This window comes from Saccoglossus kowalevskii, chromosome 15 (assembly GCF_978046115.1).
Source record: "Saccoglossus kowalevskii chromosome 15, keSacKowa6.1, whole genome shotgun sequence".
Lineage (NCBI taxonomy): Eukaryota > Metazoa > Hemichordata > Enteropneusta > Harrimaniidae > Saccoglossus > Saccoglossus kowalevskii.
The window spans coordinates 6,645,595-6,661,762 of record NC_140655.1 but is presented as its reverse complement, the minus strand read 5'-3'; the positions used below and the strand labels follow the sequence as shown (position 1 = coordinate 6,661,762).

General features: G+C 37.4%; 1 protein-coding gene and 1 long non-coding RNA gene across 2 annotated transcripts; one reads left to right on the top strand and one right to left on the bottom strand.

Moving 5' to 3' along the window:
- The first annotated feature begins 799 nt into the window (after positions 1-799).
- On the top strand, positions 800-1,456 carry LOC146733893 (uncharacterized). Its single transcript, XR_014931647.1, has 2 exons — positions 800-1,064; positions 1,097-1,456. It is a non-coding gene; the product is annotated as an uncharacterized LOC146733893 (long non-coding RNA).
- A 9,723-nt stretch (positions 1,457-11,179) lies between these two features.
- Positions 11,180-15,810, bottom strand: LOC146733892 (uncharacterized). The gene is made up of 2 exons (XM_085490800.1): positions 15,751-15,810; positions 11,180-15,403 (listed from the first exon to the last, which is right to left on the bottom strand). Exons 1-2 carry the CDS (start codon positions 15,808-15,810, stop codon positions 11,180-11,182), a joined length of 4,284 nt encoding a protein of 1,427 aa, XP_085346926.1.
- Between the last annotated feature and the right edge of the window lie 358 nt (positions 15,811-16,168).

Here is a 16,168-nt window from a genome sequence, read left to right as displayed (position 1 = left end):
TGTATTTGGTATATACTGAATATATCAATTTAGAGCAAATAAAAGATTCAAAGTCAGTGGAGTGATAACAAACTTTAACAATAACTGGCTTTTGTATTTGAACAAATCAAGGTTTTTAGTAAAATATCATATTTATTCTATCAAAAAAGTGCAATCTTGATAGAAGTGCATGTAATACAAAAACTGCTTGTATTGTATATTTTTACCAAAAACACACATATCTAAGCACATGCGCTCCTCGTAGAGCAAATATGATATTGTAAAACTACTTCTTAGATGACTGCTGTAAATATTGTATTATTTTTAAGACTGAATATTATTTATTAATCTTGTAAGTTATTTTATGTAAAATATAATTTGTATTCAGTCGTTTGTGAACAATTTAATTGGTATCTACAAAAATTGCTACATCACTTTATTGATTGCATGCATTTATAGATGATGGATTTTATTTATTTTTTTACACCTTTGAAAATCAATAGAAAACTTTGCGCACACATACATTTGTATCAATTGCAGTTACAAAAATAAAATTCCCTTTCATTGAATATCTGTAATATGACATGTTTGTATTACATGAGAAAGCAGGTATATTTCAATACCCCCAGTCTTGCTATTTCCAGAAAAGTAGTCTATGATATGAATTTTTGAAATACAGTTTTCTATAAAAAACCTACTCAGATTGATTGATATTTCTATTTGGAAATATAACACACAGTCTGTTTCGAAAAAAAAGTTGTATTATTCAAATGTACATGTATGGCTTTATGTATGACCTCTAAAAGTCACACATCCTGGCACTTTGACCCATAAAGGTCATACATCCTGGAATTTTCTGGGGTTATTGCCATATAACAGCGATTATTTAGAATACTATATTTCTGTTTTTATGTTTGGCTGTTATTGAACTTCAATGACAATTGTACTTTTTAGTAATTATTTAGAAATTCTCATTTATAATGAATTTATAGCCCCATCCTCCAAAATCTACAAGAATATGTGACCTTCAGGGAACAAGCAGAATGCCTATTATAATTGAACTGTATATATCAGATATATGGTAGGTTTGGCCTCAGACTAGTATTACTAGTCTGAGGTTTGGCCCTATCAACAGTAAAAAAGATACTGCACAGCGCCCTCCAGCATTTCTGACACGTTCTCATAGAGGGCGCCATATATCATTGTTTCCCACTTGCTTGATGAATGTTTGTTGCTTTTGTGTATTCTGACTAAAAGGCAGATTACAAAGATGTTTGCAATACAACTCGGGTCAGATATCTTTAAAACAGTATTTATACATTGTATTATATTTATGCTTTTTTGTTTCTAGAATAACTATAAATTCTGTAATAGTAGGGATTTCAGATATTACTAATAGGATGTAGTGAAAGATTACATGTTTGTAAATAGTGTGTACATGTACATGTATAATCAATAAAGATATGTCAAGCCTTAACATACATTTTGTTTGTGTATGTGATACATGTGGCAAATAATGTAGACTATATTTCATAAGATAAATTTTGAAGTCTGAAATTGCGAAATTTTATAGCTGTGAAAAGTTCCTGAAGACAAAGTCATGAACGCCATTGGGACCATTCAAGCCAAGTTAAAATATAGCATTACGGGAAACCGTAGGCAATCAGGATCGTGTAATTTTGGTACTTGCGTACCATCCTTTAAATGTCAGGATTAGAAACATTATGTACAAACATTTTCACATTTTACAGACCAGCGAGGAGACAAGTTCTACGTTTCCACTAATGCCTACTACTGCCTGGCGCTGTGACACTAATTTAAGGAGGGTATTGGTGCATACGGGTGAAAGGGGAGACCCTGAGAAATATGGTTCTGTCCCGTGTAATCGTCCTACGTGTAATACTTAATGTCCTTTTATTACATACTCTAATCGTATATTTGATCCCAAGGGAGATGTTGCGGTCAAATATCCGTTCAGTTGTATCACTATGAATGTTGTATATTGCATTTCATGTATTAAATGCGGGAAACTTTACATTGGTTCTACAGTTCGTCGACTGGGTGATCGGTTTGCTGAGCATCTACGGCAAACTAGACAGAAAAATCGTTATTATCTGGTTTCACTTCATTTTAATTCTAGTGGACATAATATTACAGATATGTCTATTTCTGGTGTATGTGTTGTCAATGGCAACGAAAATCAGCTCAGGTGTGTCGAGGAGGAAACTATATTCCGCCTTGGAACTAAAGAACCCCATGGTATTAACAAACAGTTCAACTCATTTGTTGAGCTCACTACCTAAGGCGCGTTATTTGTTCTATTGTGGAATTTTTTGTGATTCTAACTTATAGTTCATGCGCGTTCTTACGTTCCTATGTTCTACCTCTACGTTATAACACTTTCTTCTATGCTATCGATAAAGAGCCATTGCTCGAAACGTCTAGCTATTTTTAATAGTTATTTAGGACTACGATTATCAAATATTATCTTCTATATATCATATTTATCAGTCAGAGCAGCGTTTATTTATTTATTTTTTTTTCTTTTATTTATAGTTTTGCTCAAGCTGACTTAGTCACCCTGTCTATGAATATTCATTAGTTTACCGACTTGGATAAAAGACAAAAGCGAGCTAGTTCAAAATCAGCTTACATCAGTATAAACAAACAAAGAGAATCACCTTGTAGGTGATAAACCGATGTGTGCATACGTATATTGAGTATGGTGGGGGGGGGGGTGCTGACATGATAGTTATGTAAGACAAACATGACATAATCTTTAATTTGGTTCAAACTTTCTCTAAATAAAAAAAATTTTGACAATTTCTAGCAGCAAAACGTTTCTCACAAAATTTCCTCACCAATTACATTATCCAAATCAAATCACAAATAACAATGTTCACAAAATCAATTGTTTGTAACATCTGGTATTTCAATTTGTCAAGTACTTGCAGCCCTGTACCGGTATTTGTAACTCCCAATACAGTAATGACAGAATAAGATCTAAGAACAACAACAAAAATATATTAGTTTATTCACAACTACATTTTACTCAGTTCAAGTTCTTTGTGAAAATACAAATAAACCATAAAAAAGCTCAATTAATACAAATATTCAGATTGTAGAGGATTTGTATGAACCAATGACCCCCCTTCAGTCTGAAATACTAAACATAAAAATGTAAAATGTTGTACATCAAGCTTAGATTACAACTTTCACAAATTTTGTATTAAGTCATATATAACTGATAGTACCAATAAAATCTGTATTAGAAGCTGTATTTCTCATATGTGTAAATGATTTAATAGAAACCACACCCCCTCTGTTGCATTGTAACCTTTCAATAAAAAACGTGAATTCTAATACAGATTTTATTAGTAAATAATTCTATCTACTATGGGGGGGGGGAGAAGTGTTTTATTTAATCAAGAAATTATAAACGCTTGTTTTAATAAGGTATGAATTAGCAGATGTTTATATATTCTTTTTATTTCACTGTGTAAACCAAGGTAAACGTTGTCAGGCAGCGGTTATGAATCACCAATGACCACGCCCTCGCTGAACTGCCCTAATTACTAGTATACTGCAGCATTTAATTAATACAAATTATATCTCCGTGCACAGTGTCCGACAGACCATATAGAACCACTTAGTTTATTCACGCTGCATTTGACAGCGACAGATCGTGAAATTGTCTGATTTGACCCCCCCCCCCCCAGCGTATCAGTTTTGTTTTGATTTATACCATGATCTGACCAATATTGAAAGTAAATGACTGCCTACTGCTTATCATTCCGCTGGGATTCCCTTTCTCTCGATAAAATAGTTCGTAGCATTTACGAAAGTAGGATGCTTCAGCTTCACGCTATCGTGTGAAATAGTTGAAAACTGATATATAAAATGCGGTTTTAAGATGAATATGACACACAACAATGCTACTAAAGGAAAACTATTGTGTATTTTTGTTTTAAACTTTGACCTCGCGTATTGGTATATGGAAAGACAAACGACGGCTTTTGTGCGAATTTTTGAAAGGTGGAGGGTTTCCCGGTGCAAATACTCGTATTGTGTTATTGTGTGCAGAATTCTTTGAATATTTGTGTAAACAAGGAATCGTAGCTGACTTTGACCGATGGACCGGTGATCAGCAGAGAGAAGAAGCATGACAAACCCCCAAGTGAGTATTCTTTTCGAGAGGGTGTATAATTGGAAGAGATTTTAATTTGACTGTAATTATTTGGCAGGGGCTACCGACGTACCGTTGACATAACGTTGTTTTTCACGAATTTGTTGTTTGTTTGTCGATTCTCAAACAAGACTACAATGGAATCTGTGTGTGTGTATCGTGTAGCAAATGTTTGTGCTCAGACCACAAGTCTGTGTTCGCAACTCTGTGTTTGCAACTCTGTGTTCGCAACTCTGTTCGTCGCTGTATTATTACACGTCCCACATTGCAGCCAGTCGTCATGATCCCATGCCACAGACTATCAACTCAAGGCCAAGACGACTTTACACAGTTTTATGTGCTGAAATTAAATGACCGTTTACCCAGTATAAGTTAAATCAGTCATAAATATCAATTTAATTAATAATTTAGGGGTTAAAAATATGATACCTACGGCATATCATATAGTAGTTCATAATTTTATAATTTCATTACATATTCCGGATGCCTGTTACTCATTTCTGACTAGTAATAAAAATGCTGATAAATTACTAGTATGTCTAGTATTTAAATATCATATATGTATAACCTGACCTGCAGGTGTTAGTGGTTTTAGTTTTTAAAAATGGAAGGAAGGGAGGGCGAAAAAATATCACTGAAAAATTTAATTTATTAGGAATTTCCTTAGTTACAAAATTGCGAAGGGTTGGTACTGATCAAAATTAACAGCCCCTCACATTTATAACCACATTTCCATGGAAACTATAGTATTATAGTTAATAACAATTCACTTAGGAAGTTGTGCAAAATTATTAAGAACTGAAATGTTATTATTTAAATGAAACCGCCTAGCAATAATAACTAAAAGGTGGTAATATATTTGCAGTTATAATTGCCCAGGGATATCACTACAAGCTAATAAAATATGTCTGACATCTTGTTATCATAACATCTGGTTACCTTGTAGATTTATTTCTACAGTATAGCGAGTTTTAAACTAGAACTGTGAATGGCATTCTTTACTTAATTTAAAAACTGGACAGTGTTTGCAGTTCAGAATATAAAAAATACTGATGCTACAAAAATCAAGGTTTATCTGTGATGCATACCAATACATGATAATGATAACCATGTACTGGTATGTCCTAATGCCGAACAATGAAAGAATACTTGGTTAATTTAACGTTGTACGTATCCTAGCGGCAATGGGACAAGTGTTGCCTGGCATTCAGTAGTTTGTTTAATCTTGTAGTATTAACGCCGCAAATCATAGCACGGCATAAATTAAAACTGCATACAAAGTAACAGATCATTGTACAGGTGAGAAGGAAACTCTTCTTTTGATAGGTCATTCATCTCTCACATGGTACATACCATACTTTGAATAAATAATGACACAGCTATGTCATTGTGTTGGTGTGCTCGGTCATATATATATTGATGGCAATATATTTAAACATAGACAGTCTGACTTTATTTATTGACTTTATCTATTGTGATAATTTAATAACTTAGTAAATTCAATTTAAATTATTATACATCTGTCACTGTAACGCCATAAGTTAGAGTGTGTCGTAATTTTGCGGCATTGCACTAGGTATTTTCATCCTACCATATTAAGAAACGCGAATTCCAAATATGGAATGATTTTGTGCGTAAGCATGCTTTAATAAGAAAAAGCAAACATGGCTGCCCCTAGGGTTTGACCGGACCCTTGTTAAATCTCTTCTAAACGTTTTGGATTTCAGCATTCCCATGATGTATTCCACTGCGTGACAGTCGATACTCTCGCTGTACTGTCTTCGTGCATACTTTGCAGTATCCTCATAATAACCTCATATTATTAAACATCTAGAGCTGAAAACAATAGCATTTACTGTTTGTAAAAAGCCATAACTGTATTCTTTCCATCTCTGCATTGCTCTTTAATATACAAATATTAATATTTTTCGGCTAAACTACGTCAACATAAAAAATTTACCAAAAAAAAATTGAAAAACAATGCATATGAATGTGCCAAATGTCTCCCCAAGTTGTTGGCAGGAAGTAGATTCAAATTGTGAAGAAGAGATTTTGTAGGATTTTGAAATTATTACTGATGGGAACATTTTTCTAGCATATACTTTGATTCTGTCATCACTTATAGATTCTAGCTACTGTATCATTTCTGATAAAAAAAAATGTGGTACCATATTAGCTCTGGAGCATATGCTCACATAATAAATGCATGTGTGCCTGTTACAAAATAAGTTATGTTTTAATTACCCTGAATACAATAAATGTAATTTTTGGTTTATAATGTGGAGATGTGTTTGTACATGTAATTGAGCAAATCTAGCATAATGATTGGATAAGAAAGTGTCAATTACAAACACAATTCACATCGACATCAATAGTTTTCTTACATGCTAAAAAATCTAAATAATTGCATATACAACCTCTAAGGCTACAGAAAATTGCTTTGTCAAAATATTAATAGGGTTGAACAAACTAATATTCATATTTATTATTTGGTTCATATTTTCTACCTGCATTTATTGGATGTTTGCTAGATTGATTGATTTTATTATGAATGCAAGTGCAGCCATGCTTGAATTTTCAAGAAAACGATAGATAACACATGTATTGTTATTTTGTTACATTGTATTTGTACTATAATGATATTTATCTATAATTATCTATATGCAAATTAGTCATTGATATGCTAATTAACTTAAATCTTAGTCTGGTACATAAGCCTGGAAGAGTACTGCAATGTGTAACTTCCTTACATATTCAAATAATTTCAGTTTTCTAGTGGTTATGCTTTCACTATGTTCTTAGATATGTTGGGTACCGATTTATTTTATTCTATTAATAGCTATTTTCAATATCATTGTAATTATGATGATCATATCATATGTTATGATGCTAATCTGATTATCCAAGTATAAATCAATCGGCCTGTAATATTGCATTATAATTGATAATTAAAAATCAATATTAAAATATTGTGTAAATTCAATTGCCTGCCAGCAGCCATATTTTGTTTTCAATAATAATTTGATATTTTACTACAAATGGGGGTAATACAGTGCCCTTTCCAGGGCACTCAAGAATGGCCTGGTGAATCACTATGGAAATACACAGATAGCACAAAATGACTTTTCATGATAATAGACGACGCCCAGTCTAGGGTAATACTTGTATGTACATCACAATATACATGTACATCATAATGTTGTTACTATACTCTATTGGTTAATTAACCTTCAAAACATTTGTTTAAATTTCCTGTAAACAAACAATGTATTTTGCAAATCGCTATGAGTTCCATATCAAACAGGACATGACATGACGATCCTTGCCCTTTAAACATTCTGTTTAATTTTCAGTCAAATGTTAACATCTTGATGTTTCGTTGGAATAAAATTTCACAAAAGTCCAGTGAAATGTTCACTACCACATAATGTTATTTTATTTGTCAACCTCAAAGTGTGGTTTATAGTAATTTTAGAAAGTCTTTCAATGGGCATCAAAACAAGCCTGCAATAGAACCTACCCATGTCCCAGTAATTCCAAATACGGTAATCTGGCAAGATTATTATGCCCTTATTGCCCTCATAATAACCAGAATTTAGTAAAATCTCCAGACAAGAAAGAAAATATTTAATTCTCCTGAATTTTGTTAAATTTTGATTATTTGCTAGTACCAGCAACATCACCAACCATTGAATTGTTCTCTCACTAACAGAGTACTGTAAAATACTTTATTTTAGCTTGAATTAATTTTCACTGAAAAGACATTTTTGTATGGAATTTGATTTCACTGATTTGTGACGACTTGAATGTAAAACGCAGAAAAAAAGGTATATCCACTGGATTTTATTTTCACTGAATCATTCCTTCACCAAAAATAGCAAAAATGAATTCCAAATGAAAATAAAGTATTTTACAGTACATGAGCATCAAAAATGTTTGTTTTTTCTACTCTACCTGTATTACATGTAGCTGTATTAGCACTCTTTCAAACATCTGCATCAATAATTTCTTTTTTTACTGTTCTACAAAATTCTGCATTAGCATTCATCATCAAAACTTTCAATTTTTTTTTTTAATGATGGTAAATTATGTCACCAACAATTCCAGGTTATTCAATGGAAATATAATCCTGTAACTTACATTTGCACAGTGTGAAGTGTTTCCATTGTCATCTGACTCATCTCACAATAATTTATTACTGTAAAATACTTTATTTTAGCTGGGAATAATTTTTGTTGGAAATATTTTTCGGGTGTTTTGTAAGGAATTTATTTTCACCAATTTTTGACGAGTTGAATGTAAATTATTATAGGAAAAAAGGTATATTCACTGAATTTTGTTTCACTGAATCAATCCTCAGCAATAATAACGAAAATTAATTCCAAGTAAAATATTTTATAGTACTACAAGCAGAAAAAAGATAATAATAATAAGGTTATTATAAGAATACCGCAAAGTATGCACTCAGGCAGTATGGGTCACATTGACCTCTGCTACATGCCAGTTGATGTGAGCACCATAATTTCTGAGTTGGTTATAGATGTGGATGGTCATAATATAAAAACCATACCAAGAGTTCTTCATGGATATAACATATAGAATGATCTCTTGTGGTGGGAAGTCATGCACAAAGGGTTTATGTAGTTAAATTTGAATTATTTTGCTTGATGATATTGCATTTTGGCCACAACAATATCAGTAAATGTGGTACATGTATAATAAAAAAAGTATGCGTGAAACCCCTGAAATTTGATACATATTCATACAGATATCTCATACAGGTATCTCATACAGGTGTCTCATACAGGTATCTCATACAGGTATCTCATACAGGTATTTCATACAGGTATCTCATACAGGTATCTCGTACAGGTATCTCATACAGGTGTCTCATACAGGTGTCTCATACAGGTATCTCATACAGGTATCTCATACAGGTATCTCATACAGGTGTCTCATACAGGTGTCTCATACAGGTATCTCATACAGGTATCTCATACAGGTGTCTCATACAGGTGTCTCATACAGGTGTCTCATACAGGTATCTCATACAGGTATCTCATACAGGTATCTCATACAGGTATCTCATACAGGTATCTCATACAGGTATCTCATACAGGTATCTCATACAGGTGTCTAATACAGGTGTCTCGTACAGGTATCTCGTACAGGTATCTCGTACAGGTATCTCGTACAGGTGTCTCGTACAGGTGTCTCGTACAGGTGTCTCGTACAGGTGTCTCGTACAGGTGTCTCGTACAGGTATCTCGTACAGGTGTCTCGTACAGGTGTCTCGTACAGGTGTCTCGTACAGGTATCTCGTACAGGTCGTACAGGTGTCTCATACAGGTATCTTATACAGGTATCTCATACAGGTATCTCATACAGGTATTTCATACAGGTGTCTCGTACAGGTGTCTCGTACAGGTGTCTCGTACAGGTATCTCGTACAGGTATCTCGTACAGGTATCTCGTACAGGTATCTCGTACAGGTATCTCGTACAGGTATCTCGTACAGGTATCTCGTACAGGTATCTCGTACAGGTATCTCATACAGGTATCTCATACAGGTATCTCATACAGGTATCTCATACAGGTATGTCATACAGGTATGTCATACAGGTATCTCATACAGGTATCTCGTACAGGTATCTCGTACAGGTATCTCGTACAGGTATCTCGTACAGGTATCTCGTACAGGTATCTCGTACATTTATCTCGTACAGGTATCTCGTACAGGTATCTCGTACAGGTATCTCATACAGGTATCTCATACAGGTATCTCATACAGGTATTTCATACAGGTATGTCATACAGGTGTCTCATACAGGTATTTCATACAGGTATTTCATACAGGTGTCTCATACAGGTGTCTCGTACAGGTGTCTCGTACAGGTGTCTCGTACAGGTGTCTCGTACAGGTGTCTCGTACAGGTGTCTCGTACAGGTGTCTCGTACAGGTGTCTCGTACAGGTATCTCGTACAGGTATCTCGTACAGGTATCTCGTACAGGTATCTCGTACAGGTATCTCGTACAGGTATCTCGTACAGGTATCTCGTACAGGTATCCCGTACAGGTATCCCGTACAGGTATCCCGTACAGGTATCTCGTACAGGTATCTCGTACAGGTATCTCGTACAGGTATGTCGTACAGGTATGTCGTACAGGTATCTCGTACAGGTATCTCGTACAGGTATCTCGTACAGGTATCTCGTACAGGTATCTCATACAGGTATCTCGTACAGGTATCTCATACAGGTATTTTTGCATGTATGCTAAGGTTTTCTATATTTCAACCAATGACTTCTGCTATGTTTATTGCCAATAATATAAAATACATTTTATAACACAAAATCATTCAAACATACTCAAAAATAGTTTTACACATTGTCACATTAACCATTTAAAACAACATACTCAGAAAACCACAAAATACAGCAAGAGGGGTTGGATTACTGTAATGTTAAAATTCTGAAACAAAATGTGGTTGAGAAAATATATAAGCTTGAGTGTGTCCCACAAAACACTTGATGGTTTCCCGAAATAGATAGGAAGCAAATCTATTATCAATGGATCTTTATTCAGCGGTTAAACGTACACGTCAATTTACACTGCTGCTAAGATGAGACAGAAAAAAGAGAGAGTGCCGCACGCGACCGGCACGCGACCAACTAGAAATTTTAAACAATGTAACAACGCTCAGGCGCCAACACGGACGCACGAAATATTAATGTACTCGTAAGCGAAGAGTCGCGTAACACGCAATAAATGTAACTAAAGCAATATTGAATGAAAATAAATGATCATTCGAACCCATCCCCGACATACTCCCGCCGCGAAAGATGCGTCTAGCATAATTTTCGAATGAGACACGTTTCATTTCCGTGATAATAAAGCGATAAAGATAATAACAATGTGCATGAATAACGCAAATATATAGTTTACATACAAAGCAGTTTGAACGAAAGTACATCATAAAGTCGATTATGAAATAAAAGTTATTATTATTAATGTCACACAAGATCACGCTGGATCAGATTTTCAATTCTTCGTTCAGCTATGCGAGCCGTCGCCCTTTTCGATCGTCGTGGCTGGATGGATTCACCACCGCTCCCATTGGAGCTACTTGCGTGTGGTCTTTGGTCACCGTCCCCGGCGGGACTGCTTGTGTGTGACCTTCTTCCGGCTTGTTCATCTCGTTGATCAATATTCATATTGGGTTTCGAAATCATCAAATCTCGGGTTAGATGTGATTCGGTCTCAGATTCAGTAGACAATTCTAATGGAATCAGTCGAGTTATAGATCGATTTGTGGAACCGTTTTGGGTTGCTAGTTCCACAGCACGAACTATACCGTCGGCTCCCGGTAACAACTTTGTCACACGGCCCATACGCCAATGTACCCGCTTACGCACATCGTTGTGAATAAGTACTATGTCGCCGACCCGTACAGTGTTGATTTTAACTCCTCTGTGTTGATTAAGGTGTCGTTCTCGCAGTGAAACGATATATTCGTTAGACCATCTTTTCCAAAATGCGGTTAGCAAGGTAGTTAAATACGCATAGCGCCGGTTGGCTGACTGGTGATCTGTGGCGAAATTGGAGTTAGGATTGATGACTGTTTGCCTTGGTAAACAGCAAATATTTCTTCCGTTGACCAGGTGGGAGGGCGTAAGTGGATTTAAATCGTTGTCGTCAGTAGAAAGATGTGTAAGGGGACGATCGTTGATTGCTGACTCGATCTCCGTCACAATCGTTTCCATTTCGATATAAGTTACACAGGCGCGACCGAGAATTTTCTTTAGACTAGTCTTAGTGATGGCTATCATACGCTCGAAAAATCCCCCATTCCAAGGAGATCGCTTGGGAGTAAATTTCCAGTTGATTCGGTGATTTGTCAGGTATCGCTGAACTGCAGGATCGGACATCAGGGTTTTGAGTTCATTGGCGGCCGATACAAACGTAGTGGCGTTGTCCGAAACAATTAATTTAGGAGTACTACGTCTAGCTGAAAAACTTCGGAGGGCTTGAATAAATGATGTTGTTGTTAAGTCTGGCACAAGCTCCAAGTGAACTGCTCGTGTTATCGCACACGTAAACAGACAAATATAGGTTTTCACAACTGATTTTGAGATAGGATCTTTGACGAATAAATGTCCTGTATAGTCGATACCGCACACGGAAAAGGGGTCTGCTTCTTGAACTCGGAAAGTAGGAAGTGGAGCGGGGATCGGTTTGGAATAGGCTGGCCCATCTACTCGCTTACACACCACACATTTATTGAGTTCTATGTTCACATATCGGCGAATGGATATAATCCAATAGCGTTCGCGTATACTGGTTGCGGTTGCATTTGGTCCTGCATGTTGTAAACGACGGTGGGTATCACGTATGACCGCTGACGTGAAAGCGTGTTTCCCTGGTAGTAAAATTGGATGGATACTATCATAGGGAAGGGATATGTTCTGGAGTCGGCCTCCTGCTCGTAGAATCCCGTCATCATCGAGAAATAACTTGAGTTGATTACAAAGTGGTCCAACTTGTTTCGCCTGGCGCTGTAAATAGAGTATTTCGTCCGAGTAGTGAATGTGTTGAACAGCTTTCAACCACCTGTGCTCAGCGTCATTGATCTCGGACGCAGTTGGTGCGTTTCCATGGAGACTAGAAATGTTCAATGGCCGTCGAGTTAGCTTTGCTTTAATATTATGTACGAAACGTAGTACAAGAGCCGTAATTCGTAATAAATGAGAGAGATCGCGATAATTATTGACTTGAAATATACTGTCAATACTGAATCCAACTTGGCGCGGAAAATTGTCAGTATTCACTGGAGTATCACGCATATTTGTAGCGGGTAGTATGTCACCGAATTCTGTTTGCAGCAAAGTTGGCTTAGTAACAGTTGACATATGATGTATCGCAGTTTCTGTGAGACATTTTGGCGCAGTCGCAGGATCCAATTGCTCGTTGACACTTTCGGTTATTTCGATAGGAAACAATTCACATTTCGGCCATAAGGCGCTATTAGTTAACCAATCGGGGCCAAACCACCAAATACGAGACTCACTCAGTTGACGCGGAGAAATTCCCCTGGTTAAGAGATCAGCTGGGTTCTGTGAAGTGGGTACGTAGCGGTACTCTTGATGGTGGGATGTGATTTCCAAAACGCGGTTTTTAGTAAAGACATCTTGTCTCCCTCGCCCGTTCAACCAGTGTAGTGTTATCTGATTGTCCGACCACAGAAGGCGTTTGGTAATATTGAAATTGTCTTTAAGGGATTCAGATACAAACTGGCCAAGCCGTGTTCCGATCAATGCTCCCATCAACTCGAGTCGTGGTAATGTCAACGCTTGTTTACCAATGGGAGTGACACGTGTCTTCGCGATAACAAGTGTAGATTCGTGTTCAGAGACCAAGTATACTGAAGCACCGTAAGCACGTTCTGAGGCGTCTGCGAAAACATGAATTTCGACATTCTGAGGTTGTATTGTAAAGTACTTACGTGGAATTCCGCTGTTCTTTGTTACTTGATAGAGATCCGCTGCGATGCCTTGCCATTGTAGGAGAAATTTAGAATCGATGGCTTGGTCCCAATCACTGTTGTTTAACCATAGGGCTTGAATAAGTAGTTTTGCTCGGACGTGAACCGGAGAATACAATCCCAATGGATCGTATAAACTCGCGCTGTAAGAGGTGACGTCTCGTTTGGTAGTAAACTTTCCAAAATCGGGAGATTTCATTTTCTTTACCTGAAGATAATCGGAACTGGAATTCCATAGAATACCGAGAATTGAGACTGTTTCTTTGTCACTTGAACGGCCGTCGATTTTCGTAGTTTTCTTTAAGAGGGTGTCATTTGTACTCCATGATCGTAAGTTAAACTTACGTGTAGCGAGCATTTCAGTGGATTGTTCGTAAAACTGCAAAGCTTGCATTGGTGTTTCACAGCCAGTAACCACGTCGTCCACATATAAATTCTTTTGCAAATTAATTGCAGTAGGATTATCGGAATATGAATCGGTCAGATGTCGCAGTGCCGCGTTTAAAATAAAAGGTGAACTGGTTGCGCCGAACAATATTGCCTTAAATTGGTACGTCTTGAAGGGACTAGCAATGTCAGTCGGGTCGCTTAACCACAGAAATTTAGTGAATTTTCTGTCGGATTCATCCAGCTGTATCTGCAGAAATGTCTTCTCAATGTCTGCCGTCATAGCTATTGGGTTTGAGCGAAATCGAATTAGTATCGACGTCAGCGAGTTGTGCAGTGGCGGTCCGGTGACTAAACATTGATTTAAACTGGGTTGATCCCGTTTTGAAGTTGCTGAACAATCATATACGATTCTGATCAGAGTGGACTCGCTGTCCTTTGAGACCGATCGATGAGGCAGGTAGTGTCCGATTTCTCGATCGTCGTCTGTGACTTCCTCGATGAAGCCCTGCTTAAGTTGATCTTGTATGATGGTGTCGTAAACTTTCACAAGTTCGCTTGGCAATTTGTTGATCATATTTCTGGTGCGTGAGGTGGCTGACTGTAAGTTTGTCGGCAAAATATCATGATCTGGTCGCCATGGTAACTTAGCGATATACCTTCCGTCCTTGCAGGACAAGCAATTATCAACAAATTGGCGATGTTGTTCATCATGGGTGGCTTTGGTTTCGCTTACTTTGATGGTGTCATGGATGCCTACCGTTTCGAGGTCCCAGTAGTTGGCGACAAGTTTATCGAGCTCGGGGTCTGGTGTTTTGATCGAGGAAATATGAAATGTATTCGTATTATGGCCTCTTCTCTTAGTTGAATAGACTGGTCCCGAAAGTAAATAACCAAAGGCAGAGGAAACTGCTACAGGACTGGTTCCCCTTATAATGTGGTTTCCTACGTAGTCCCAATACCGATCCGCACCAATAAGTACATCTATAGTCAGTGTGGTGTCACTTGTGATTGGATGCGCTAGAGGTAGGTTTCGTAAGTGTGGTATGTTACGTAGGTCACCAGTAACGTTATTGTCAAGATTATCAGAAATCTCATCAACGATGAGCAAGTCAATGGGACTTTTGTAGCCGTCTCGTTGTAGGAGAGCGACTGTAGTTCGTGGTATGGTTTTATACCCAGTTTTGCTATTCGAAAATGCCTTGAGATTTAGGGTCTCCAAATAGTTAGTGTTCGCTTTAATCGAGGCAGCGAACTTAGTGGTTATAAAACTCCTGTCAGCCCCTTCGTCAAATAGGACTGTGGCGACCTGAGAATTACCATTACCAATAGTAGTAATTCGAGCTGTTTTGAGAAGCACGCGCGGAGGTGGCGCTGGGTCCGTTTTTGACGGCCCGTCGAGAAACGGTCGCCGATATGAATTAGCATGCGCAAAGTTTACGTGAGTTTCAGAAGTTTTTTGCGCTGCGCTGGTCGAGGAGTCCGAATGTATAGAGGAATGGTGTTTTTTCTTGCAGGTGCGACATGTCCACTGAGAGCGACATTCACGCGCTAGATGTGAGCCAAGACAGTTATAACATAGTTTATTTTCGTGTATAAAGTTGAGTCTGTCGGGTCGAGAGCTTAAAACATGGCAGTCAGTTGTGTAGTGTTTACCTCTACAGTATATGCAGTGTGGCGGTTTGGACGCACGCTGTGATGTCTGTCGTCGGTCATTGTATCGTGTAGCAGCATTGTGTCGGTTATATTTCGATTTGTTTTTCGATTTGTATTGATCATTACCTTGCACTGTTGCTATTTGGTTACCTCCAGTAGTTTGACTGCTGGTAGTAAATGCAGAGATAGATGAAGGCTATGATGTATCGTCAACATCGTCCTCGTCCAGCCCGACTTCGAGTACGCGTATCATCGCTATGCTGAAAGTTGCCAATGTCCATGTTTGATCACCGTTTGATCGAGCAAGGTCACGTCGAAATTGGGCAGGTAACTTTTTGAGTAGAAGGGGAATTAGTAGCTCTTCGTATCCAGATTCAGGCTTTCCCAGAGCTCTGAGCGATCGCACAGTGGTTTCAAG

Bases quoted from the DNA above. Each gene is read 5' to 3' on its own strand.
- LOC146733892 (XM_085490800.1), bottom strand. From the start codon at position 15,810: ATGACCGACGACAGACATCACAGCGTGCGTCCAAACCGCCACACTGCA. The intron at 15,404-15,750 runs GTAAACACTACA...GGTAATTCTCAG, and splicing joins ACACTGCATATACTGTAGAG to GTCGCCACAGTCCTATTTGA.